At 46.4% G+C, this 26188-nt stretch overlaps 1 protein-coding gene across 1 annotated transcript in view; it reads left to right on the top strand.

Moving 5' to 3' along the window:
• Positions 1-26188, top strand: part of Dscam (DS cell adhesion molecule) — a gene marked incomplete at its 5' end in the record, with an annotated part of 506420 nt that overhangs the window by 425097 nt on the left and 55135 nt on the right. Inside the window, 4 exons of the mRNA XM_051191959.1 lie at positions 273-428; positions 5149-5282; positions 22316-22469; positions 24368-24485. Coding sequence (XP_051047916.1) covers positions 273-428; positions 5149-5282; positions 22316-22469; positions 24368-24485 — 562 coding nt within the window. The remainder of the gene's footprint in view (positions 1-272; positions 429-5148; positions 5283-22315; positions 22470-24367; positions 24486-26188) is intronic.

Below are 26188 nucleotides of genomic sequence, written 5' to 3'. Positions count from 1 at the left end.
GGGGAGAGGTACACAGCGCTGTTCGCTGGAGTGAGGCCTTCCAAGAGTGGCATCATGAGGCTGGGATTTGATTTCCCGAGTGGGCTGCTGTTTTTCCGGATCAACTTTCCATTCGGACATCTTGATATAGGGGATTATTTTTCTTGCAAATGGTCCATGGTGGTGGTGTCCTGTAGACACTTGTTCTGTAGTTTGTGTGTCGCGTAGAAGGTCAGCCAGGGAGTGTGATGGGCTTGGTAATGAGGTCCTGTCTTTCGGGTTTCGTCCTCCAGAGCTGGGCGAGATTAAGAACGTCACCACCACACAGCCTTCCTTGGAGCTGGATGGACTGGAGAAATACACTAACTACAGTATCCAGGTGCTGGCCTTCACCCGTGCAGGGGATGGCGTCCGAAGTGAGCAAATCTTCACCCGCACCAAAGAGGATGGTGAGACATAATGTGGGCACTGAGCGGGAAGTTCCAGATCCTAACCCCCCCCCCACCCCCCCACCCCCGGGACACGCTGGGCTCGTGCCTGGGCTGAAGCCACTGCCGAAGGGGAGGTCAGAGGGCCTGCCCTGGTCCCTTGCCCAACAGTCTCCTCTTGCCCGCATTTACTCCTCTTCACTGCCCTTCTACCTAGTCCGACATGAGTCAGGCCCTCGGCCTGCAGCTAGCCACCTTGCTTGATGTAACCACTGATTGATCCTGCCTCCTGTAAATAGTTTCCTGCTCTTCCCGCTTCCTCTTCTCCCCTTTTCCTCCCCACCCACCCCATTTTCTGCCTCTCTCCTTCCTGTTTCCCCCTCTCTTCCCCTCTTCCTCTGTGTCTGTCTTTATCATTTTGGTTTGTTTGTTTCGATTTTAAAAAAAAACAAAAACACCTCTTCTCCCAGGGCTCGCATGCCTGCTTTATGTTCTGTGCCTAGATAACCCCAGTTAGTACCAGGGTCAGCTCTTTGGCTTGAAAACTATGGACTGGCCTAAGTCTTTCGCCACATGACAGGCCTGACTGTTCAATGCATTGTTTTGTTTTGTTTTGTTTTTATGAATTCTTTTGAGAATTCATGCTGACTACATAGGTTTTAACTTCCCTCTGGCCCCAGACCAGCAGCCCCACATAGGCCGGCCTGCGGTTTTCTTTATTTTGAGGAAAACTCCCTGTGTCCTTGTCAGAGCTGTTTGAGGAGCAGTTTAGCCTTTCCTGCCCAGCAGAGTAGCATGAGGAGTTGCTCAGTAAAGAAAGAAGCAAGCAGTATCAGTGGATGCCCAAGAAGCCTTCCAGAAGCATCCCATACAGGCTGACTGCGGACATGGCAGCACCCAAGGGCTGGGTAGATGTGATCTGAACTTATTCATCTTCCTCCCCAGGAACTGGGGGGGAGGCAGGTTAGGGAGGAGAACCCTCGCTGTGGCCCATTATGTCATCAGCTGTTACGGGGAGGTTTGATGTCTCTGCCCCCTCACCTGCAAGGATCCCATTCCAGCCCACATATGTCCCAGAAGCAAAGCTTGAAACTCAGGTTTGGATGCAAAGAGGGGGCCTCCTCCTTTTCCTTCCCAATCCTGTTCATCATCCCCATGATCACCAGACTTCTAGAGGGTGCCTTCACCGACCTCCACCCTGCTCTCCCACAATCTCTCCACCCACCCCCTTGTGGTGTTCTACCAACTCTCCAGGCCTCCTTACATTGAGGTGTCTACACATGTCAGACCTCACTTCCTTTAGTTTTTCTGGAAGGCACGGGGCCATTGCCCAACAGTTAGTGAGTTCTACCCAGTGACATTGGATCATTTAAAGTCACAGTACAGGGCCATCCGGAAGTCTCTCTTGTCTTGAGCTATCCACAAAGCTAAGTGCTGAATGAGAAGACCCGTTGTTTAATTGCAAAATGTGGCAGAGAGCTCTGTGGATGCTGGTGTTGTGCCCAGCTGCCCACAAGACTTAGAGTAGTTTACTTTCTCAGAACAACAGGGAGCCAAGTTACATCCCTCAGACCACGCTGTTGTGTGTATGGAAACGGAAGTGAAGTAACCACACCTCAGCAGCCAAAGGTCGCTGCCTCTACCAACGTCCTTGGTTCATTCTGTTCTCCCCTCCCACAGCGCATGGTGAAGTCATCTCTTTCACCACTGACGGTGACGATACAAATATCTCTAGAATTTATTTAAGAAGGAAATTGATCTGCAGCATAAAATTAGACATTAGCATTTTTTCAGGAGAATGTATGCAACTCCAATAAAAAGGGAAGGCCTCCCCACCTCCCATCGACTGGAAATTTGGGATCGGTTTTTTAATTGATCATCCAGTTTTAGAAACTGTAGTTTGCCACCTCAGTGATGGACCCTGAGGCCTAAGGTCTAACCTGCCTATCCACTGATCTCTGCTTTTATATCTGGTTCAGGCGGTGTATAGAGACTTGATCGATTGTAGATGACTCTTCAAGACCCCATGGAGGAGGTGGAGAATCCCCCTCTTCCTGGTGCTGTGGGACAAAGGGAACTCAGAATTGCATGTCAGTGTTTATTCAGGGTAAGCTGGCATCTTTGAAGTGAAATGGAGCAGAGCCTGGACAGGAGGAGGATTTCGTAATTTAGAAATGCCAGGTGTCCTGGTTGGCCTCCAAAAGAAAATGGGGAAGGAGAGGCTTTATTTCAATTTTCACATCACATTCCATCAGTGAAGAAAGTCAGGACAGGAACCTGGAGGCAGGAGCTGACGCAGAGGCCATGGGGGAGCCACCTTTCCAGGGGTAGCGCTGCTTACAGTAGTCCGGACAGTCCCGTGTCAACCATTGATCAAAAAAGAAATGCTCTGCAGGCTATCTGATGGAGGAACTTTCTCAGTGGATGTGCTCCCTTCCCACATGACCCTTGTCTGTGACAAGCTGACAAAGCACTAACCAGCACAGCAGTGTGCTGTCCACGGCCATCAGAAACTCGGTGTCTAATGTGAGCAGGAGTTTATACAGTGAGAACAACTCTCCCGTCCAGGTCCTCCATCCCTCAAGATTCTTGGGCTCACAGGCATGTTCCCAGGCCTGTGGTCATATCCAAAGGTCCGAGCATAGGAGTCTCAGACCTGTAAGTTGCAGTGCGAGTCCACGGCCATCGTCTTGGGGTGGGAACTGTTGAGCTTTCAGGTGTATTTCTCAGAACCCTCAGCTCAATCAAAACACGCGCATTTGTCACCGCTGAAAGAGCGTAAGAGGTGAACTGCTAAACAGCTTTATTCTCTTGAGCCCTCTGAATTCTGAAGCATGGGTGGAATCTTAACATTATTTTATTTGCCCAAACTATAACCTAAGCATAATGATACAAGAATACAAACGAAACCGGCTCTATTAATTTCCAGGAGCTGTTTCCACTCTGAGGCATGAGCTAAGCTCAACCTCCATCCCTTTATGAAAAAAGTACACACGGTGTATGTATACACAGAGCCAGCTCTGTTTAAATTTAAATATTTACTGAGTGTGTCACTAATGCATGTGAGTCTCTGAGGCCAACAGTGGGTGGGAAATATGATCCCTGTGTCCACCCCACATAGCATCAGAGCAGCATCTTTCTGGAGAGACATCTAAAGGAAAAACTGAGTGTACACACATCACGGTGTGCAGAACCCTTTGACCACCCAATCCTGAGCTTTGTGTAGCCTGGAAAGCATTGAGAGCATATCAGTTGCTTTTCTGTTGCTGTGAGAAAACCTACTGACAAAAGCAACCTCAGAAAGAAAGCATTATTATTATTGTTATTATTATTATTATTATTATTATTATTATTATGGCATGTGGCTTCAAAAAACGGAGTCCGACATGATGAGGCAGGCACAGTCAGAGAATCCACAGTGCAGGAGCAGGAAGCTGGCTGACCACACAGCTTCCTCACACAAGAAGTAAAGAGCGAGAGCAGAAAGTGGGTGAGGTTGCAAGCTCTCAACATGCACCCTACCCCTTCAGTAATGCACTTCCTTCTCCAGGAAGCTGCCTCTCCTAAACATCCCATAACTTCCTGAACAGCTACCGAGGACCAACTGTTCAAACAAGGAGCCTTTAGAAGAATTTCTCACTCAAACCACAATAGAGAGTATAGCTATGTGCGACTGTACCTTAGTGAACCCAAAGATGGTGTGTGTGTGTATGTGTGTGTGCACATGTGAATGCATGTGTGTGAATGCATGTATGTGCATGCATGTGTGTGCATGTGAATGCATGTGGGCATGCATGTGTATGCATGCTGTGGGTTGAATGCATGTGCGTGTGCATGTGAATCCATGTGTGCATGCATGTGTGTGCTTGTGTGCGCGTGTGAATGCATGCATGTGTGCATGCGAATGCATGTGGGCATGCATGTGTATGCATGTTGTGGGTTGAATGCATGTGCATGCATGTGTGTGCTTGTGTGTGTGTGAATGCATGCACGTGTGCATGTGAATGCATGTGTGCGTACATGTGTATGCATGTGTATGGGTGTGAATGCATTGTGCGTGTATGCGTGTGCATGTGTGCTCACATGATCACCAGCCATGCAGCCCTTCAGTAGGTACTGGAGATTTTGTACCCTGTGAGTATATCAGCTCTTCCTAGAATTCTAGTACCTCAGAAGACAGGGATGTGCCCTGTGCAGTAGGTGTAAGCCAGGAGCACAACAGCCTTGTGTGTCATGTGTCCTCTGCATCCCGTCATAACTCTCACCTTCAACTCCACCCCTCACCCCTGCCCTCATCTCCAGCCCTCGTCCCTCATCCCTGTCCTCTCCTCCCTCCCACCCCTCACCCCCCACTCTGACTCTCCACCACCTAGCAGCATGGCAACAGAAGATTCTGACTTCACAGAACTCTGACATCTCTGTCTCTGACCCCCAACCCCTCTTTTAAAGGATCCCAGCCCATCTGCGAGCTCTTGTATTCTTTCCACCCCGTCTTTCCCAATTCCCCATTACTGAGCCTTGCCTTTTTAAAGATCCTGTTTCCAAATGCGGTGGCATCGGGAAGCATCAGAGCTGGGACTCAAAGTACGAATGAACGTGGCTCAATTTGTGGGGCCACTCTGGGACCCTTAAACACTGGTCCTCAAAGAGCCGAGCAGGGAGAGGCCGCCGGGGAGGAGCTGTCACCTGGGTAGCCACGGGAGGCTCCATTTCACCCTGTAACTAACCCTGGATTTTCTAGTTCCAGGTCCTCCTGCTGGCGTCAAGGCGGCGGCAGCCTCGGCCTCCATGGTCTTCGTGTCCTGGCTGCCCCCGCTCAAGCTGAATGGCATCATTCGGAAGTACACAGTGTTCTGTTCCCACCCATACCCCACAGTAAGTTGGTGCACAACCAAGCGCTTTTCCAGCCTCTTCCAGAACCTCGCCAGGGATGCGATGCGCTTTCCTCTCATCCTCCCTCCTGCTTGCCCTTCTCGGTTGGTTTTTCTGGTTGTGTTGCCTCCACATGCAAAGCAAAGTCCTCATTTACACCTCACTGCAGAGGAGTCCTGCATCATTACACTGGGTGCAGTTTGCCTGGAGCCATTGTTTATCTGTCAGCTTCCCAGGCACTGCCAGGGACTTCTCAAAATCTGAGTGCAGGGGCCATAATTGCGCCTTAATTGATAGTCAGTGGACAGCACCCATTGATCGCACCATTGGGCTCCGCATTAAGTGCACTCAGTCCCTCCCTCTCCCTCCTTCTCCCCCACATGCTCCTACCTACCCTCCCTCCCTGGCCTACCCCACATTGAGGAGCGACAGAACCACCCCTGCTGTGCAAAGCTTGTCAGTGAGGGACCTGTGCCCTCTCCTACAGCAGCAGCAGGCCTAGAGAAGGCTCTGGAAGTTAAAATAGACACCATCTCAAACTGTGATACTTAATATCGCTACTGTTAGCGCTGCTGAATAATAACTACCGATCTGAACTTTCTGCAGCCAGATACCAGGGCTTATCAGAAAAAAAGGGGGGGGGAATTTTGGAGAAAATAAATGTAAAATTAGCACATTCCGATTTACAATGTTTTCAAGGAGATTTTTAAGACAGTTTCAGAGTGTAGGAATCATGTCCAACACGTCTTTATATCCCCTATTCCCGGCATAAAACTTAAAAACGTGTAGCCAGGCTGTGGGAGCGGTTCAGAGGACCTGAGTGTGGGTCCCTGGTACCCATGAAAATAGCCAGATATAGCAGCCCTGGAGAGACAGAGATGGGCATGTCTTTGGCACTTACTAGCCAGCCAGTCTAGCTGAGTCTGTTTGCTACCGAGTCCTAGCGAGGTTTCTATTACCATGATAAGCATCTGGAGAGGAAAGTGTCTGTTTGGCTTATACTTCATGTCACTGTCCCTCACGGCGGGGGGGGGGGGGGGGGGGGGTCAGAGTTGAAACTGAAGGCAGGTAGTACTACTTTATCTCCCTCTGAATGCGACAACCCTAGGGACCCACTATCAGCAGGCTCCTGTACACCTTGCCCCATTGTGACTGGGCTTGTTTTCAGGAATCCAAATGTCTCAAGTTCCATCAATGTGGGAGGGAGCATTAGAATTGCCTTACTCTCCCTGAGACCGAAGAATATCACCAAATTTATTTACACGTCCTTTCCTTAAAGTGCCTCGTTTCCCAAGTCCAGATTCTCTGGGGGGGGGGGGGGGTGGAGCCTGCGGTCTGGTGACAGAGCATGAGTAGGTAGGAGCCTGGGGGCTTGTGCATGGCCAGGGCAACTACAGCCCCTGCTGAGACAGCCACAGGTGTGTTCCGTGTGTACCACCACCTCCATCTGCCATGAAGTACAGGTTTAAATCCCCGACTGTCAGAGCCAGGTTCCAAACTGTCTGTGATGCCTGTCTTTATCTGTCAAGTATGCTACTGTCAGCCACTGAGCCCTTCTCCCAGAACTCAGAGAGTATGGCCAGTCTTCCTCCAGGATGAAACACCTGCTGTTATATTTCTCTGTAAGGCACCGGCATGAATAAGGATCCCTAGCCACAGCACCTGATTTTTGTATCATTAGTCCTAACATGTCTGGAAATGTGCAAAAGAGAAGGTAGATTGTCTCTGATGGGCAGAGCACTTGGCCGTCCACTCAAACTGCTTCCTTATTTCTGCTCATTCATTCATCCACTCATTCACTCATCCATTTGCTGAACCTGTCAGCTCTGCTATTTTGACTCGAGAAGCTGAAGGACACTGGCAGAGCTCAGAGAACACACCAGCTGACACTGCCTCAGACTGCTCCTCACCTCGGAAAATGAACACAACCTGACTTTGTGATAGCTGCTTGAGGGATAGATGTGCCAGAGGGTGCTAAGAATACACCATGGGGGCTGGAGAGATGGCTCTGTCAGTAGAACTCTTGTAACGCACAAAGACTCCAATTCAGTCTCTGGAAGCCATGTGAGAAGCTAGGCATGGCAGAACATGCCTATAACCCTTGTGCTGGAGACAGGCAGATCCTTGGGGATCACTGCCTGGCCAGCCTAACCAGTAGGCCTCAGGTCCCAGAGAAAGACTCTTGTCTTGAGAAATCTAAGTGGACAGTAGATAGGCATCTGAGGATTAACACTGAAGATTGACCTTCGGCCTGCACACACACACACACACACACACACACACACACACACACACACACACACACACACTACAGTAAAAAGAAAGAGTCTGTGGCCTGCACACATTCACCAGCAGTCATAGAATGGAGGAGGAGGATTCTTACTGTCCCTTCATACATGAAGCATGGGCTTCATCACACCAGAACCTTCTCAAAAGTGACAGGAGACAGAACCTAGCTGTTGCCTCAAAACCACTCTAGAATTATTTCTGCATGTGTTTCTGGAGTGTTTTCTTGTTCCACCAGATCCTGCCACTACTTCAGCCCAAAATGCTACGTTAATTATTAAACTGTTGGCTGATGGCTAGGGCTTCTTATTGGCTAGATCTGTCTTAATTATTAACCCACGTCAATAACTCTATGTATTTCCACATAGTCTTGGCTTACTGGAGAATGCCCAGACCTGTTACCCCCATGGTGCCTTAATTCCAGGTCTAAGGGATCTGACTCCCTCTTCTGGCCTCCTTGAGCTCCTGTATGCACATGGTACACATAACACCCTTAAACACACACACATGCACACGCACATGTACACGCACACACACAAAACAAAACTTTAAGATGTTGAGGTGTATGCCTACAATCCCAGCACCAGGGAGCCTGAGGTGGGAAAATCTCAAGTTCAAAACCAACCTGGGATGTATAGGAAGATGTTGTCTCAAAAAAAAAAAAAAAAAAAAAAAAAAATGAAAAACGAGGGGAAAAAAAATCTCACAACAGATACAAAACTACTATGGCTACAAGGCACCAAGTTTTACAGGAAGGGCCAGGAGTCTTGTGTTGTCTGTAATAAAGTGAAGCAAACTGCGGGTGGTCCTGCTCCATCTCTACAGCCACGCCTCTGCTTTACTGTGACTGTCTGAGACATGCTTGCTTAAAGCAAAGATAATTAACAATGTCTTTATAGATCAAGGTCAGAGGGTGAACCCCTGTAAACAGCACCTGTTGGTCTGTTAACGAGAAACTAAATTGCTAAAACAGAAAGCACTTCCTATCTTTAGCTCCTCCTAAGTTTTTTTCTTAACTTTTTACATAATATATTTGATTGTATTCTTTGAGCTCCCTCGACTCCTCCCAGATTCTTAATTCCTACACACACACACACACACACACACACAGAGAGAGAGAGAGAGAGAGAGAGTCCTTTTTGTGTTGGCCAATACTCCTGGGCATGAGGCCTGCCATGGAGTGTGTTTGCTATACCCAGTGACATTATGTTGAAGAAAACTTTCTCTTTCCCAGTAGCTACACTGCCAATAGATTCTTGGTTAGGTAGGAGCAGGACTTTATTCCCCTTCTCCCGTTGTATGTGCTGGGATTTCTTGTCTGGCTTGAAGCTGTGCAGGTCTTGAGTGTGCTTCTGCAATCTCTTTGAGCCTGGTATGTGCATCAATGGTGAAGACACCGTTTCCTTGGAGTCATGCCCCGCCCGGCCCCCTGGGCTCTGGCCCTTACAGCTTCCTTCCTGCCCCACATAGATCTCTGAACCTTGAAGGGAGGAATTTGATAAAGACCATCTGGGGATCTACAGGTATTAACTATTTAGGAGTTGTCTCGTTGCTGTGTTAATTTAGCAGAATAGTAGCAGGTTTTCCCCCTAGGGCCCATGATATATCTAGTCTTATGTTCCCAGCCTCCATTAAAAGGGTCAGGTGTAGCTTCCAGCTTATAAAGTGGACCCCAAATCCATTTTTTAAAAATGGTTTGTTATTCCCATGATACTTGTATCACTTTTGCATCAGTAAGCGCGTCATACAGGCAGGCTTCTCCTGTAGCTCACAGGGTTCATAGCTGGGAGAGACTTATGATTGCTTTTCTCCTCCGGTAGTATGCGCGGCAACTTCTAGCACTGTGAACAGTAGTCAGAAAGTGTAATAATAATTCCTTTTCTTTTGGAAACATGAACATTTCTGCTATGTGCAGCGATGGCCAGCAGAGGGCAGCACAAGCTCTAGTCATTTTTCTTGTGCATCAACCTGAAGTCGTCCACCCCCCCCCCAACCACCTCCCCACACCTTTGAAATGATTTCATAGTTGAATGTAGAACATGGGAAGATAAATCAGGACATGGTGTGCCCTTTAATTTGATATTCCCTCATGAGTCCCTTGGCGCAGCTCCTCTGTAATGTCCCCACTACAAGATCCCAAGCAGAACTTCCTTGCTCCATAAGACCTTAAAAGAGGCACTGCATTCTCCAATATAGATAACCCCACCTAACAGTAGGCAATTATATCATGCTATTCTCCCAGTTCATATCTGCAAAAGACAACATCATTGGAGAACCTGAACGTGGTCAGGCATGTCACACTGACTGTACATTAACCAGGTTTGTTTGCTGGCTAATAAACATTGCAGAGCTAATAAAACATTCATCCCACCTCAAGCATCTCCCAAACAGAGGGGACGGCAGCACAGGCCCCAAGTTCAAGTAATTAGCACCCCGGGGTGCAGGCTATGAAATGATAATAATGGCATAATAATAAAAGATAATCTTAAAACTTCACAAACAATAAAAACGCAAAGAGGCGAAATAACTTTTTTAAAGTCAGTGGTTAAGGACGCTTGCTTCTCTTACAAAGGACTCAGGTTCAATTCTCAGCATCCATGCATCGGGTCACAAACACCTGGAACTCGAGTTCCAGGGGATCTAAAGTCCCTCTTCTGCCCTCCAAGGGCACCAAGCATGCAGGCAAAACAGCAAACAGTAAAATAAAACTCATTTAAAGTCTCAGACTAGAAGGTAGCTGGACTGCATTTCCCTTAACTTCCTGTCTATAAAATCCACCTGGGAAAAATTATTTATAAGCATTAGGCTATAGTAACTATCTACTTCATAACACTAAATTCAGAAATGTGAAATTAAGCAGCAGAAATTTCTCATCCATGATGAATAAACATATAAAGAGCATTAAAATTTATATCATCCACGAGCTGTGAGTTCCACCAATTGTTCCCATCTCAGATAAGAATTTTTTGTTTGTTTGTTTGTTTTATATTTTGAGACAAGGACTCGTGTAGCCCAGGCTGGCCTCAAACTTACTATGTAGCTGAGGATGGCCTTGAACTTCCTCCCAGTTTAGTCACACCCTGCAGTCAACCTCAGGGCTGCCTGCATTCAAGAAAAACATCCTACCCGATGAAGTACTCAGGTCCATTGTGGTAACCTTTTTTAAAAAAGTTTAAGATGCCATATGGGTTCACAGAAACTGAAGCAACAAGCATGAAGCCCACATGGGTCTGTGCTAGGCCCTCTACATATGTGTTATGGTTGTTAGCTTGGTGCTTTTGTGGGACTCGTAACAGTGTGGGTAAGGCTGTCATCTCTGACTCTTTCATCTGCTCTTAGGATGCTTTTCCTCCTACTGGGTTGCCCGGCCCAGCCTCGCTATGAGGGTTTACGCCCAGTCTCGCTGTTTTCCGTGGCTATCCCTGGCGGCCTGTTCTTTTCTGAAGGGGAATGGAAGGGGAGTGGATCTGTGGGAGAGGAGGTCAGGGGCGGTAGAAGGGGTGGAGGGAGGGGAAGCTGCAGTCCAACAAAACTAAATTTAAAAAACAAACAAAAATAAAAGTTTCAGACATAAATTACCCAGTTGCTGCAGGCGAAAGGTGTGTTACATGCATTGCTGAGGGAGCCGGCCCCAGCCATCCTCCCCAGCTAACTCCAGACAGTGAGGTTCCCCCCCCACACACTCCAGTCCCTACACTGAGCAGTGAGCAGGGGCCTCGGCAGCAAAGGCCGAACGTGAGCGAGCGGGAAGACAACTTGTCAGATGGCATCTAAGTGTCCTAGGAGCTGCTGGCCACGCCCTTGCTATGGCCACTGAGCTTGCAGTAGAGCCCCGCCCTGTTTGCCAAGTTGTTCTAGCCTTACAGGATCTAGAGCCCTCAAGTGTGGGCGTGTCCTAGAATTCTCTCTTTGACCCCGCCCCTGTTCTTCCCATCATCCGCTCTGTTCTCACACTTTAACCCGAAGAAGCTAAGTTCACATTTCTATCTCCAGCCCTGGCAACCTTTTAAAAATAGTGTTTCATGAATTCCCGGGGAATCGTGTATAAAGTATTTTGATCATATTCACTCCCCCAACCTAACTCCTTCCAGATCCACTCCCTTGCTCCCTGCCAACCCAACCTCCTGTCCCCTTTTCTGAGTCCAGTTTCTGCTGCAGATACCTCAGGTGTGGGCCCGTCCCCTAGAGCAGTGGTGATCAACCTTCTAATGAATGCTTCGACCCTTAAACACCATTCCTCATGTCCTGGTGACCCCAGCCATGAAATTGTTTTCGTCGTTGCTTCGTGATTGTAATCTTGCTTCTGTTATGAATCGTAGCGCAAATGGTTTTTTCCTCCACAGAGGTTTGCCAAAGGTGTCTGGACCCACAAGTTGAGAGCTGCTGCCCTAGAGTGTATCTCCCTACGGTGGGGGAAGGCGGAGGCACACCTTTAACAAAGCTGACTCTCCTCCCCCAGCACAGCAGCTACTAGTGTGTCACATCCCCCTCCGTGTGCTAAGATTTTGTCTGTCTTGGGTTGCATGCTGTCCCAAATGCTACGAATTCATACAGGCAACTGCCATGTCATGTCGTGTCCAGAAGAAAAACATAGTTTTTTTTTTTTTTGCAATTATCCACTTCCTCTGGCTTTTAAAGTCTTTCTGCTCTCCTCTTTCATGACGGTCACTGAGCCTTGGGAGAGAGGAGTATAATATAGACATCCCATTGAGGACTAGCTTTCTGTAGCCTCTCATCCTCCGCAGCAAGTTGTCTGGTTGTGCATCTCTGTGTTAGTCAACATCTACCGCAAGAAGATACTTCTCTGATGAAAGTTGAGAGGTGCGTGAGTGTATGAGTATAACAATAATTCATTAGGAATCCATTTAGTACTATAGTGTAATAGTAGTATAATGTAATATAACATTAGTATAATAGTACTGGGTACTCCCCTGGGCGTGGGACACATCTAGCCACAGAATCTTAGCCTCCTAACAGTGCCAGCTATGGGTTCTGTCTTGTGAAGCACTCAGTCCTTTTAATTTGCTAGCAACTATGTCTTCAGAGAGAGAGAGAGAGATGACCTGTATGCCTCATCCAGTATGCCCAGACTCATCCTCGCCCATCCATTCCTGTTTCCTAGGGTTGCTAATGTTCCATCCAACCGTGTTCTTAACCTTCTGACTAGTGTCCAGACTTAGGTTTGATTCCTTGTCTACCACTCCTCGTCAGATTAGCTGACTACCAAAGCTTTCATTCATCTGTTCAACAAATACAGAAATGAATAGAACACCACCACTCTGCACACAGCACGGAGCCAGGCTCAGCCCCATCATGCCTGGTTTTCCCCTAACAACAGGTTTCAATTTCAGTGTTCTGTACTTAGACCTTGTGCCTTACTTAGTGTGTGTGGTGGTTTGATTGAGAATGGCCACCATTGACCCATATATTTTAATGCCAGTTCCCAGATATGGGAACTATTTGGGAAGGATTAGGAGGTGTGGCCTTGTTGGAGAAAGTATGTCACTGGGGGGGGGGTGGGCTTTGGGGGTTTCAAAGCCCAAACCATTCCCTGAGCATTCTCTCTCTCTCTCTCTCTCTCTCTCTCTCTCTCTCTCTCTCTCTCTCCACCCTCTCTCCTTTTACATCCCCCTCTCTTTCTGCTCCCTCTCTCTGCCTCCTCCTTGCTGACATGGAAGAAAGCTCTTCTCCAGCAACATGTCTGCCTGCTTACTGTCATGCTCCCCACACGGATGGGCTGTAAACCCCGGTTAACTTTTCTTTTTATTAAGTTGTCCTGGTTGTGATGTTTTGTCACAGCCATAGAAAAGTAACTCAGGCAGTGTTCCACATAAGCATGGCCCAGCCTCTGCTTCTGGAGTAAGAGAGGTACTGTTAGTCTCTGACATGCCCAAGAGATATCTAGATGAATATTTTAAATTTTATAGATTGTGACTTTGAGTCACGGTGTGTGTGTGGGGGGGGGGCCTGAACCAAGTATTGAGTTTTCCTCACCAAGACAGGAAAGCATTCTGCAGACAATGGCTTCTTTCTGCATGGGAAGAATGCCGGTTACATGCCTGAGCTTTCCACGGCCGGCATGGAATCATTCCTCCTCTGTTCTCCCACAGTGACCTACCTGTGCATCCCTTTGTTCTTGAATAGCAAAACTAGAAGTTATGGCAGCATCCCAAGTCAGTCTAAGAATAGACCTTTGTGCTTCATTTGTACATGTGCAATTTACCAAGTCCATAAAATCTTCGTTGAGTTTTTTTTTTTCCTGCTGCAGACATTTTCTGGGTCCTCTGTGCTCTTGGGAACACATGTAGCTCTAACCTCTAGCATCCCGATGCCAAACATGGAGCTGAGCTATAGGAAACCTGGAAATATTTCACAGAAGGGAGGATGCATCTAAGCACTCCAGCCATAAAAAAATCAATTCTGCTTTATAAAAAACTATTGGGATCTGCATTCTGGAAGCTTCCTTGCAAATCCCTCTATGCTTCATAGCTAATTTTGAAGGATATGATCCTAAACTTTCTGTACACTTTCCATGCTGTAGTGCATGTCTGTTGTGTGCACACATGCATGTGTGGGCATGCACATGTGTGTATGTAGAATGCACATGTGCGTATGTACTTGTAGAAGACGGAGGTCAATGCAGTGTCTATTTCTCTCCACCTTACTTTTTCTTTCCTCTCTACTACATAAACAGGCCTGATGTGAGTGCTCAAAATTGGTAGTTGGGTTTGTATGCTTGTACGTCAATCCTTTTACACCCTGGGTCATCTGTTGTCACTCAGAAGCTCATCCTTCAGAAATGACCTTCTTGCCAGGCATGGTGGGAACACTTGAGATGCAAAGACAGGTAGATCTCTGTGAGTTCAAGGCCAGCCTGGTCTACATGGCCAGTTCCATGCCAGTCAGGACTGCACAGTAAGACCCTGTCTCAAAACCAACAAACAGAAAAGATCTTTCCCTCCCATGCAGCCAGTCAACCACTGTGTGATCCTTCTTCCAAGTCTGTTCTGTAGTTTTAAGTGTGTCATCAGTGGTTCTTGGTACTAACAGGCATGTTAGAATGCCTGTGGCCCATACCAGAAGGGTGGGGATTATCTTGACTTTGGGAATCCAGGACCTAATCTTATGTTTTAGAGTCAAGGAGATCTGAGCACACATGCCAATGGCATTGTATAGAAGCAAGCTCAGGAAAACTCTTTCAAAACCCATCAGATACTGGCCCTGCTTGTGAGATACGCTTCCAACAATGGTTCTTTGACATGGCTTGCACTCAGCCTCGAAGGCAGTAAATGCCATCTCCCCTCCCCCCCAATGCCTACAGCTTCCTTAGGGCATGTAGGCTAGAATGCCCTTTAAAAATCAATTCTAACGTTTAGACAAATTTTAGATAAGGAAGCATAAACCGTGCCTCGTCTGTTCGTCACAGTGTCGTCATCACACACCAGTCAGGCCTGAGGTCCAATTGCAACAACAGGAGTCAAATGATTCCCTACTTTGTTATTGATGCCTTCTGAGGCCATGCTCCATGTCAGGGCACCCTTATTGGTTGTCACCCTGTGGGTCAGGGCAACCGTGTAATTGGTGGGTTCAACATTGTCATAGCATTCCAAAACACTTCATGCCCTAGATATCCTCTATGCTCTGCCCTCTTGACCAGCCTTTGGAATCTTTCAAACGTTCTGGCTTTGCAAACATCTGATCTCTCCGAGGTTGCAAACGTACTGCGCTATTCAAGGAAGTAAGTGGGGCTCGAATGTTTTCCAGTTAAGAGTAATGGAAATCCGCGTTAACCCTTTTCGGTGCTATATATTACGCCCAGATTACTGTTATCACCAAGAATAGTCATCACTGAGTTTCTTCTCTTTGGGAGAAGCTGCAGGATGCTAAGTTTGTTCTTTTGTTCAGAAGTCACTGAATGGGTGACAGCCGTGAGTGAGACTAACAATGCACTTTTGACAGGTAGGTAATTAGTGTGGCAGGTGGCGTGACAATGGAGACAGGGTAGTGAAAGGAGGGCATATGGTTAGGAAAAGCCTAGAAAAGAGAAGAGGCTGTCATGTGGATTCTAATGAGAGACAATGACCTTGATTCTAGGCGGTCTTCTTTCATGGTCTTTCCGGATACTAAAAGTTTAATTCACCGCAAAGTGTAATAGCAATTCTTTGTTACATTTGAAAATCCAACGAGTCAAATATGTTGCGTTTGAAAGGCTCTGTAGAAAGCAGCCAGTGGAGACAGGCGTGGTTCAGCATCTCCAGTGATCTCTGGGCCAGGCTAACACACTTCTCTTTAACATTGTTACCACCTCTGGTGTGACCTCCTCAGACTCTATGGCCTCCACACCCTCTGCCCCCCCCAAGCTCTCTGTTACTGATCATCATCTGACAGACAGGGTAAATAATGCAATCCGAGCATATTGCTACATTGTGGTTCTCCCCACCACACACACACACACACACACACACACAGCATCCCCTTTCAAAAATGTGACCATGTTTGGGTCATCTTTAAACTCTCCTAACACAACAAGCATTTCCTTGATACTTCCCAGTCACTCGTTGGTGAGTGCTGACCCCATGAGAGGCTGAAGATAGAGAAAGGATCCAGGCAAACTCCACCCCTCAGTGAGTGACCTCTGTTGTAAGCCAAGTCCTGGCAAGACCAGAGCCCACAGTGAGACGGAGGGAGAGGCCATAGGAGAAATATAAAGTAAGGCCACAAAAGGGCCCTGATGGAGGATTGGAGGGGATTTTATAACATTCAGTAAGCTAAAATAATGGAGACGACAGGGGAATGAATTCAGCAACCATTCCATAAAATCTGTGATTACTGGAAATATGTGTGTGTGTGTGTGTGTGTGTGTGTGTGTGTGTGTGTGTGTGTCTTACATCCTTAATTGTGGTTGATTTTATGTTATTTACCTGTGAAAACAATCATACACAAAAAGGGAAATGATGATCCCGGCATCCAAAAGGCAGAAATAACTATGAATGAAGACAGGCAACAGAGGCCATTCATAAAACTGACCCAGACAACGCACTATAAGACGATGAAATTTCCGGTGGTTCTGCCCTCTTTCAAGGAACAGTCAGCAGAGTTATAGTATACAGGATCCAGGACTCTACCCAGCAGACCCTAATGCAGAAGAACAGAGTGACTGAAATGTTGGCAGTTGTTTGGATGTCACACGATTTATCCCAACAGCTGCATTTTCCGTGCTGGACACCGTCTGGGGAGGCAAACATGTCAAAAGTCCTATAAAACTTTTCTATAAATATACATTTAAAACAAGCACACATCGCTGCCATTCCCCCAAGACATCTTGCTGAAGAGTAAGCCATGTCCTCAGCTGTGACAGGGAGCGTTTTAAAAGGGGGAACTCTGGATGGCCTTATTTCTGGATCTCAATAAGGATTTCTCAGAGCACCATCCTGCCTCATTCTTAATTAACCCTCTGTGTGCCAAGTCACTGTCTTAACTTAGAATCTGTGAGCTAGAACAAACTCAGTAAATGACCATGATCCCAAACCCCAGTGGCCACCCTAGCCGGCACTGGGAGCTTTGACACTGATTCCCTAGTAAGGCTGGTAAAGTCAGTTTTTGCCGGTGGTATCTCTTGGTATCTCAAGACAGGGTCAAGGTTGGGAAGTTAACTTGGCACCAGCTTTATCTTGGACAAACATGTGCACACAGCCTCATAAATTTGTCAAGAATCAAGCTGGATTCCCCCCGACCTGGAAGACAGGTCGTGAAGTTTACAAGAGCAGGCAGTGTAACAAGAGCAGACATTTATGCAGGTGCATGTGCAGGCTAACATGGGTCCAGGCATCTGAGGGTTCCAGGTTTGTGTGAATGGGGGCACCCTTTACCAGGACCCCTTAGCATCTCCCAGGCTGCGTCTCTCCTAGAGAGTCATCTAATCTTTTAAATACCTGAAAAGGTTTCACTTCTTTTTTTTTTCTTTTTTATTTTACATGTCGATCCCATTTCCCTCTCCCTCCCTCCCTCCCACCCTCTTTCCCCCCTCACATGCACTCTAACCACCCTCCCATCCCATCCCCCACCCCCATTCCACATGTAGGGCAATGCCATCCAGGTGGGGTCATGTAAATCTGTCAAGTCATTTGAAGTAGGGACTAGGACTTCTCTCCTGTCTCTAGATTAAGGCAGTTATCCCTCCATGGGGGGTGTGTTCGCAAGGTCCTTTTGTGCACCAGAAATACATCCTGGTTCCACTGTCTGAGGTCCCTTAGACTGCTCAGACCTTCTAGCTGAGACCCATGTTCTGAGTTAGTCCCATGTTGGATTCCCAGCTATCAGTCTGGGGTCCTGTTAGCTCCTCCTTGTTCAGGTCAGCTGTCTCTATGTGCTTCTGCAACCTGGTCTTCTCCTCTCTCTCTGCATCTGGGTTCTAGTTTATGTATGGGTGTTTGCTTCTGTTTCCAACAGATACTAGATGAGGGCTTCATGATGGTGGATAAGTTAGTTGTTGATCTCACTATCCGGGAAGGGCATTATGATAGCCTTTCCACGGTTGCTCAAACTGTTAGTTGGAGTCAGTCCTGTAGGTTTCCAGACCCTTCTCTAGGTTCAGTTTTCTCTTCAAACCAATAATGGCTCCCTCTTTTATGTTCTCTCTCTCTCTCTCTCTCTCTCTCTCTCTCTCTCTCTTCTGTCTTCTATTCCTACACTGACTCAATCTTCCTAGTCACACGTATTTTCCTTTCCTCCCCCTCATTTTCTCCTACTTCTCTCTCCACTCACTGCCCCCCCCCACTTCCCATGTGCTCTGGGGGACCTGTCCCTTCCCCCTTTTGTGAGGACTTTATATGAATCTCTTAGAATACAGCTTGTGTCCTAATTCCTCTGGTGGTGTGAATTATAGGCTGGTGGTCCTTTGCTCTAGGTCTAAAATCCATATATGAGCAAGTACATACCATGTTCCTCTTTTTGTGACTGGGTTACCTCATTCAGGATGGTTTCTTCAAGTTCCATCCACTTGCCTGTGAATTTCAAGATTCCACTATTTTTTTCAGCAGAGTAGCATTCCATTGTGTATATGTGCCACATCTTCTTTATCCGTTCTTCAGTTGAGAGGCATCTAGGTTGCTTCCAGGTTCTTGCTATTAGCAATAATGCTGCTATGAACATAGTTGAGCACATGTCTTTGTTGCATGGATGTGGATCATTTGGGTATATGCCTAAGAAGGGGATTGCTGGGTTCTGTGGTAAACTAATTCCCATTTTCTGAGGAACCGCCATACTGATCTCCAATATGGCTGTAGGAGTTTGCACTCCCACCAGCAGTGGAGGAGTGTTCCCCTTTCTCCACATCCTCTCCAGCATGAGTTGTCATTGGTGTTTCTAATTTTAGCCATTCTGGCAGGAGTAAGAAGGTATCTCAAAGTTGTTTTGATTTGCATTTCCCTGATAGCTAAGGATGTGGAGCACTTTCTTAAGTGTCTTTCAGCCTTTTTGATTTCCTCTATTGAGAATTTTTTTCAATTCTGTACCCCATTTTTTTAAATAAGGTTATTTGGTGTTTTGTTGACTAGTTTCTTAAGTTTTTGTATATTTTGGAGATCAGCCCTTTGTCAGATACAGGATTGGTGAAAATCTTTTCCCAATCTGTGGGCTGCCGTTTGGTCTTGTCCAGTGTTTCCTTTGCCTTACAGAAGCTTCTAAGTTTGAAGAGGTCCCATTTATTAATTGTTGATCTCTGTGTCTGTGCTCCTGGAGTTATGTTCAGGAAGCAGTCTCCTATACCAATTTGTTCAAGGGTACCTCCTACTTTTTATCTAAGAGGTTCAGTGTGGCTGGATTGATGTTGAGGTCTTTGATCCATTTGGACTTGAGTTTTGTGCATGGCGACAGATAAGGGTCTATCTGCAGTCTTCTACACACCATCATCCAATTGTGCCAGCACCATTTGTTGAAGATGCTTTCCTCCCCCATTGTATTCTTTTAGCTGTTTTGTTGAAAATCAGGTGTACATTGGTGTGTGGGTTAATATAAGGTTTCACTTCTAATTTTGGAAAATGTTGAGCGAACGTATACTTATGATTATTTTTCTTTTTGGTTAAGGATTTGTACTGCGGTCCTCTTGCTTGGGTTGGCTTTGGAACAATATCAATGGTCAGCTTCTTTGGGCTGTCTCTGGATTGCTTCTCAGTTGCTGTCTTGAGTGTTTATGCCTTGCTGTTGTTTATGTGGCTTTAATTTTTTTCTGGCTGAATCTCACTGCGATCTGAGGGTCTCTGGGTTTCAAGTTTGGAACATTTTCAATGTTTCTTCCCCACAACTTTTCTCCCTACAGCTAGCTCCTCTGTAGTTGATGGCTGCTTTGTTGTTGTTTTGGGTTTTTTCCTTCCTCTTTGTTCTTTTGGGACCCACCACTGAGCTCCCAAATCAACACACAGTGGCTTATTAATACTTTTGAATGCCTGGCCTTAGCTTGGCTTGTTAATAGCCAGCTTTTCTAATTTACGCCATTTCTCTTCAACTACGTGTTTTTCCTCTGAGCTTTTTACTCTTCTTTATTCTATGTATATTTCTTTCCTTCTTACTCTGACTGGCTAGGTGCCTGGCTCCTAGTGTCCTCTCTCCTCCTCCGTCTCTTTCCCCCACCCATCATTTCTCTATTTTCTCTGCCTAGCAGCCCCACCTATCTCTCTCCTGCCTAGATATTGGCTGTTCAGCTTTTAATTAAACCAATCAGGTGCTTTAGGCAGGCACAGAGTTAAACAAATGCAACATGAACGGGTGCGTCATCTTTAATGATTCACAGAAACACCTCTGACCTTCCTTTGGTTGACACACAGATCTGGTGCCCTGCTTGATAGCCTCCTGTAGCTGGTTCATGCAGTTACTTTATACACTTGTCTTTGCTTCCCGCATTTAACATATTAGGATGCCATAATGATCACTACAGACTTTCCCAAAACTTCCTTTTTGCTAACAATCTAGTCTTCTGTGTATTTTTTATATTTTTCCTTATTTTTGATAATTTTATGCAGTGATAGAAATGCATTGCCCTCCATTCCCCCCCTTCAATTCTCCCCAGATTTTCCCCACATCCCCTCCCAATTCCATGCCTTCTTTTTCTTTTATGACCTACCAAGTCCAGGGAGTACTGCCCATATGTGTGGAGGGGAGCGTATCATTTCTTTTGAGTTTAACATGGGTCTTTATGTCTTTCAGCCTTCAATTTAAGCTTTTTACCTATGAAGTTGTAATATCACTGTAAGATAATTATAAAAGTGATTTACTGACTTTGCAAAAAAAATCATTCTGTGTTGATTATGGGTCAGTTTTGATAGATGTAAGTTTTTCTTCATGGCTCATGATTTCCATATTTTAGAATTCCTAGGTTTTTTTTTTTTTTTTTTTTTTTTTTGTCGTTGTTTGCTTGTTTGTTTTTTGGCATTATACAGAGGTCATTTACGCAGCACAGGTCAGATGCTTTCAAAGTGTGCTCACCATATCTGTGACCCTTCCTTTTTCTGACTTGAGAATGATCCTGTCACCCTAAAAATAAAAGCTGTCACCCCCTGTTTTCTTTGCCCCTGAGAGTTCTTCAACTTTCTGGCTATGCATTGTCTATCCCGAACATTTAATTGAAAGACAGTTAAATCTGTGTGGCAATTTACAATTGCCTTCTTCCACTTAGCAATGTGTTTTCAAGATCCATTCGCATTGTAGTATGTAGCAGTCCTTCATTCTTTTCTATGAATAGCCCTGCATGGATTGAGCATAACACATTTTTGTTTTGTTTTGTCTGATTCTCAAGGCAGTGTTTCTCTGTATTGCTTTGGAGCCTGTCCTGGAACTAGCTCTGTAGACTAGGCTGGCCTAGAACTCACAGAGATCTGCCTCCCGAGTGCTGGGATTAAAGGCATGCACCACCGACACCTGGCAAGCATAACATATTTTATTTATCTGCTCATCTATGTAATAATAATGTTGTTCTTATAGAGCAAGTTTATTGGATGTCATTAGGAAAGTTACCTATCTGCATGGTAGATGTTTAAATATTCTTTACCTTCACTCTGAGGTGTGGTTGTTAACTTGTGTACAGTTAGACCAGGCTAGACTACTGTTGAATCCTAAGCTAAATACCTCCTACTTTCAAGGTAAACCCCTCATGTCCTGAGCTGGTGCTCCCAGTCTTGGGGTCCAGAGTTGGGAGAAGGCACCGTTTCCAGCCCTTGTGAGTGCTAAGTTCTGACTCAGATCTTTCTGGTGGCTCTCCCCTGTCCTGATGAGTTTTCCTCTGCCCATGCGTGTGCAGATCTGCTCCCTGAACACCCACAAATAACCTCCCTGGATCCCAGGAATCCCCTCTGTGTCCAGCCTTTCCATTTCTAGTTCTGGGTCCTGTGAACTGTTGTTCAGTACTGTCCCTTCAGCTAGGCTCCTCTTGGGTCCTCCGTGCACCACAGTCTAAAGCCCCTCTTCAGAATTAAACACCCCGGAACTGAAGTTAGCCTTGTTGGTTACCGTCCATTAACAAATGAGCAAAAACCTTTAAAACACCGTGTTCTTTGGTGACAAAGCATCTCATTGCTCCTTGGGTGGGTGATCGTGACTCTGCCCCCCTAAATATTATACCAGTTACCATTCACATTGAAAATCCGGCCCTTCGGAGGCTGTCTGCAGGTGCAACACATTAATCAGCAAACATTCTTTCAGGAAAGCCATTGTGCCCCTGGCTTCTGTGAGTAAGGGGACTCTCCCGTCTCTTCCCACAGGTCATCAGCGAGTTCGAAGCCTCCCCCGACTCATTTTCTTACCGAATTCCGAACCTGAGTCGGAATCGACAGTACAGCGTCTGGGTGGTGGCAGTGACCTCGGCAGGAAGAGGCAATAGCAGTGAGATTATCACTGTGGAGCCACTGGCTAAAGGTACGGGAACCACAGTGGGAGGGAGGACCCTGCGGCCCTGCTTTGTCTGACAGGAAGTTTGTGCGCACCACATTCCAGCTCGGCAGCCCTGGTGGTGAACACAGCACCACGGGGCATCTAGTAAAAGCGTACGCTTGGGAAAACCAGCACCTGCCATTCTCCCAAGGAAGTTCTCTGAGCTTGGTCAGGTTCACACTTTACTAAAGAGGAGTATGGGGTTTGAAATGTTATGGGGGTAAGAAAGCCATCAGCTGTCCAACGAGCTGCCCTCCTTTGCAGAGATAAAACGCAATGACCGAGCAGCTTGTGGAAGGAAGAGTTTATCTTGGTTTCCAGTTGCAGAGACGGGCCCTGGCACTTCAGGGAGGCATAGCAAAGGGAGCGAACGGGAAGTAGGGTGAGGCTAGGCTGTATGAACCCTCAGAGCCCATCCTCCAGTGGAGTACTTCCTCCAGCGAGGCCCAACACCCCCCCCCCCCAGGATTCCGTAACCTCTCCCAAACAGCACCTTGATCTGGGGACCAACAGCTCAAACCCACAAGCCCGTGAGGGATACTTCTCATACAAATAACCACACAGTTAGTTCATCTCTGGCAACGAGACTTGGATTCGGCAAGGAACAGGGCGCCCCCTAAGTGTCAGTCCGGTGCCCTGTCTCATTGTGACAGCAGACAGCTCATCAAAAGCAGGCACGTGCCACAGCCACAGGCTCACACTGGAGATTGCTGTCTATAAGTGCTTTCATAGCCCAACTAGCCTGCCTGTAAGTGCTTTCATAGCCCAACTAGCTCAGTCTTTGCAGTGAGACTGCTTCTGTGAATCGTAATTCCAGTCCAGTCAGGCGATGCCTCTTGGGAGAAAAAAAAAAAAAAAAAGACATTCCAAACTTCTGATTTATTTATTTATTTGTTTGTTTATTTATTTGTTTATTTTACTTCAAAGAGTCCTTGGTAAGTAACATGCTTATTGATGTGGTAGTTGGGAAATGGGCAGCTTAAAATGGCAAAGGGAAAAGAAAATGCTACAGTTCCAATACAAATACAGGCAGGTCAAACATCAACTTAGAAAAAAAAAAATATTTGGGAATTCTTGAGCGTTGTACTCTTTAGCCCTGATATCTGAATACCTTCTGACAATGAGAAAACCGGACTACAAAGTCTGCCCTGTGGGATAAATGAGCAACCATGCACGTAGGATGGGTAGGAATTCCCGCTGCCCCCCACCACCTGTCTCCAGACAGCCACCAAAGCTAACTGGTAAAAGCAGCCCCACCCCATCCCCCACCCCCCACCCCCACCTCTATTGTGTGTCCAAGCATGAAGGCTCAAATAAAGAACAGTCTCTGCCTTGGGGTTTGTACACCAGGAAGTAGTGTCTGTTCCCTGGAATCACAGAAAGTAGTGTCATTGGAAGAACCACTGTCCAAGCCAAATGGCCACCCTTAACTGCCCCCTTTCCCTAATGCGGCCAATAGACAGCTTTGCTCCAGATTTACTTCCTCTGGCTGTTGGACTTTGTTTTGTGCTGTCTATTTTCTCCCAGATATTAAAAGTATATTTTAAAATGCAGTTTGGGGGGGGGGGCATGAGACAAATGGCTTCATAAAGTGCCTTGAAAAATAATAGAGCTCATAGAAAGCACAGCTTGGAGTTGCCTGGCTTAGGAGACTCCCAGTGTTTAATACACTGCTTGTATTTCGGTCGGGTAGAAAAGACGCTGCAAAGGGGACTCTCATCCATGAGCGTGTCCTTAACAAGGAGCATCCCTCACAAGGCAGGTACCTACCGGAGAATAGCAGGGGCAGCTGCAGTGTTGTTTGGCTCTGGCTGGGGGAGGTGGTGCTCTGTTGGGAAGGTCATCTGGGCTCTGCGTAGATGGTCTGCTCTTTGGTATTGTAGCTCCTGCACGGATCCTCACCTTCAGTGGGACAGTGACTACTCCGTGGATGAAGGACATCGTCTTGCCTTGTAAAGCTGTTGGAGATCCCTCGCCTGCAGTAAAGTGGATGAAAGACAGGTAACCAGTAACCCAATATATACCTTTTAGTGGACCTTTAGCCAGTATGTCAGGCAGTCCGACTTTTAATGTGCATGCACCACCATGCCCAGTATCAAATCCAGAGCCTCATGCATGTTAGGAAAGCACCCCTACCTAATGCATATTAATAGAAGCTGAAGAAACCTAGCACTCTCCTAAAATGAGGTAGAAAAACAGCAGCCAGTATGTACCTACCACCAGGAGAAATTGCTTCAAAGCATGCGGGTTTTTTTTTTAATCAAGTCCTCTATCAATCCAGACCCTGAAATCCATGAAAACCATAACCACCAAGCATCATGGTGGAATTTGCTCTGTATTACTGAGGCACAGAGACAAGGCGCTCAAGTCATCAGGAGCTTTACCAGCTCTCTCTCCTTCAGAGTTAATGGACAATACAACCTGAGGCCCAAGCCCCAAGAAGGAACTTTAAGAAATAGAATTCAGGGGTTAGAGAGATGGCTCAGTAGTGACCTTGCAGGGGACTTGAGTTTGGTTCCCAGCACCCATATCCAGTGCCTCATAACTGCCTGTCAACTCTAGCTCCAGGGGGATCCAAAAGCCTCTTGCCTCCATGGGTAATATACCTATGCATGCCTCTCCCCACATCCACACATAATTAAAGCAAACTAAGAGATGGAACACAGCCCCATGTTGTTGTTCCAGCTCTTGAGAGGCTAAGGTAGGAACATTGCCAGTTTGAAGCCAGCCTGCTGGGCCACATAGCAGGACCCTGTCTCAAGAAAAAGCAATGGAACACATTAGGCCTCGGCCTCGGCTAACAGGAAAACTGGTTCTCCATACTCAATAGTGATTACTATAATAATAAAGCCAAGATATAAGGGAGAGCCATGAGTTCTGTCCACGTGTCTCTTAAACATGCTTTATCTCTATTCAGGGGAAGAAATTCAGATCTAAAGAGAGGGCTGAACATTCACTAATAGGCATGGAGTTTTAAAATAACAGATTGAGAAGGGTGCCTATTTTCAAACAAAAGCACTTACAAGCATAAATGATTGAAATAATGGGTTGGGCCCTGTGAGCAATTTTCTCATTGCATTTTAAGTTGGTTAATCCAAAGCAGAATCATAAGCTCCCTGGGTCAAGCTGGCACTCTGCCTTACCTGGGAGGGACCCCAGTCAACTGAACAATCTGCCACCTTGTCTACAGTGGCAGAAAACTCTTCACAGGAGGGTGAGCTCCATGCTCCCTCAAGATGCCATGTTGGGCTGTGTATGTCAAGTTCATTAAGAACTGTGATTTGAAAGTGGTCTTAAGTCTGTATCACAAAATTTAGTTTGCCGTGCATGATTTGGTCAAGCTGGCCCTTCTGCCAACAAGAGAGTTTCTCACAATCGCCACAGTGAGAAAGTCCCCAAAACCTGAATAGTAGAGGGAAGAGAGACATGGAAGTGTGAAGACAGTTGTGAGCACTTGACCACTAGTTAAACTAGATTCTTGGCAAGCGACACAACTCTAGCCTTCTGCATGATAGATTAACAGATTCTTTTTAATCTCTGCTGGTCAGTAGTTTGATCACATAATCACATCACAGTTATATCAAAATGCAAAAAAAAAAAAAAATAATAATAATAATAATTGAGGTTGCAATGTATTGCTTGCCCCAGAGAAAGGCTTAATGCTCCTTGCCAACCTCAGCTAAGGTGGGTTGTAATTTCTTTAA

Source organism: Phodopus roborovskii, unplaced genomic scaffold, assembly GCF_943737965.1.
Source record: "Phodopus roborovskii unplaced genomic scaffold, PHOROB, whole genome shotgun sequence".
NCBI classification, from domain to species: domain Eukaryota; kingdom Metazoa; phylum Chordata; class Mammalia; order Rodentia; family Cricetidae; genus Phodopus; species Phodopus roborovskii.
Note: the sequence above shows the minus strand (reverse complement) of the source record. Positions and strands in the feature narration are given on the sequence as shown.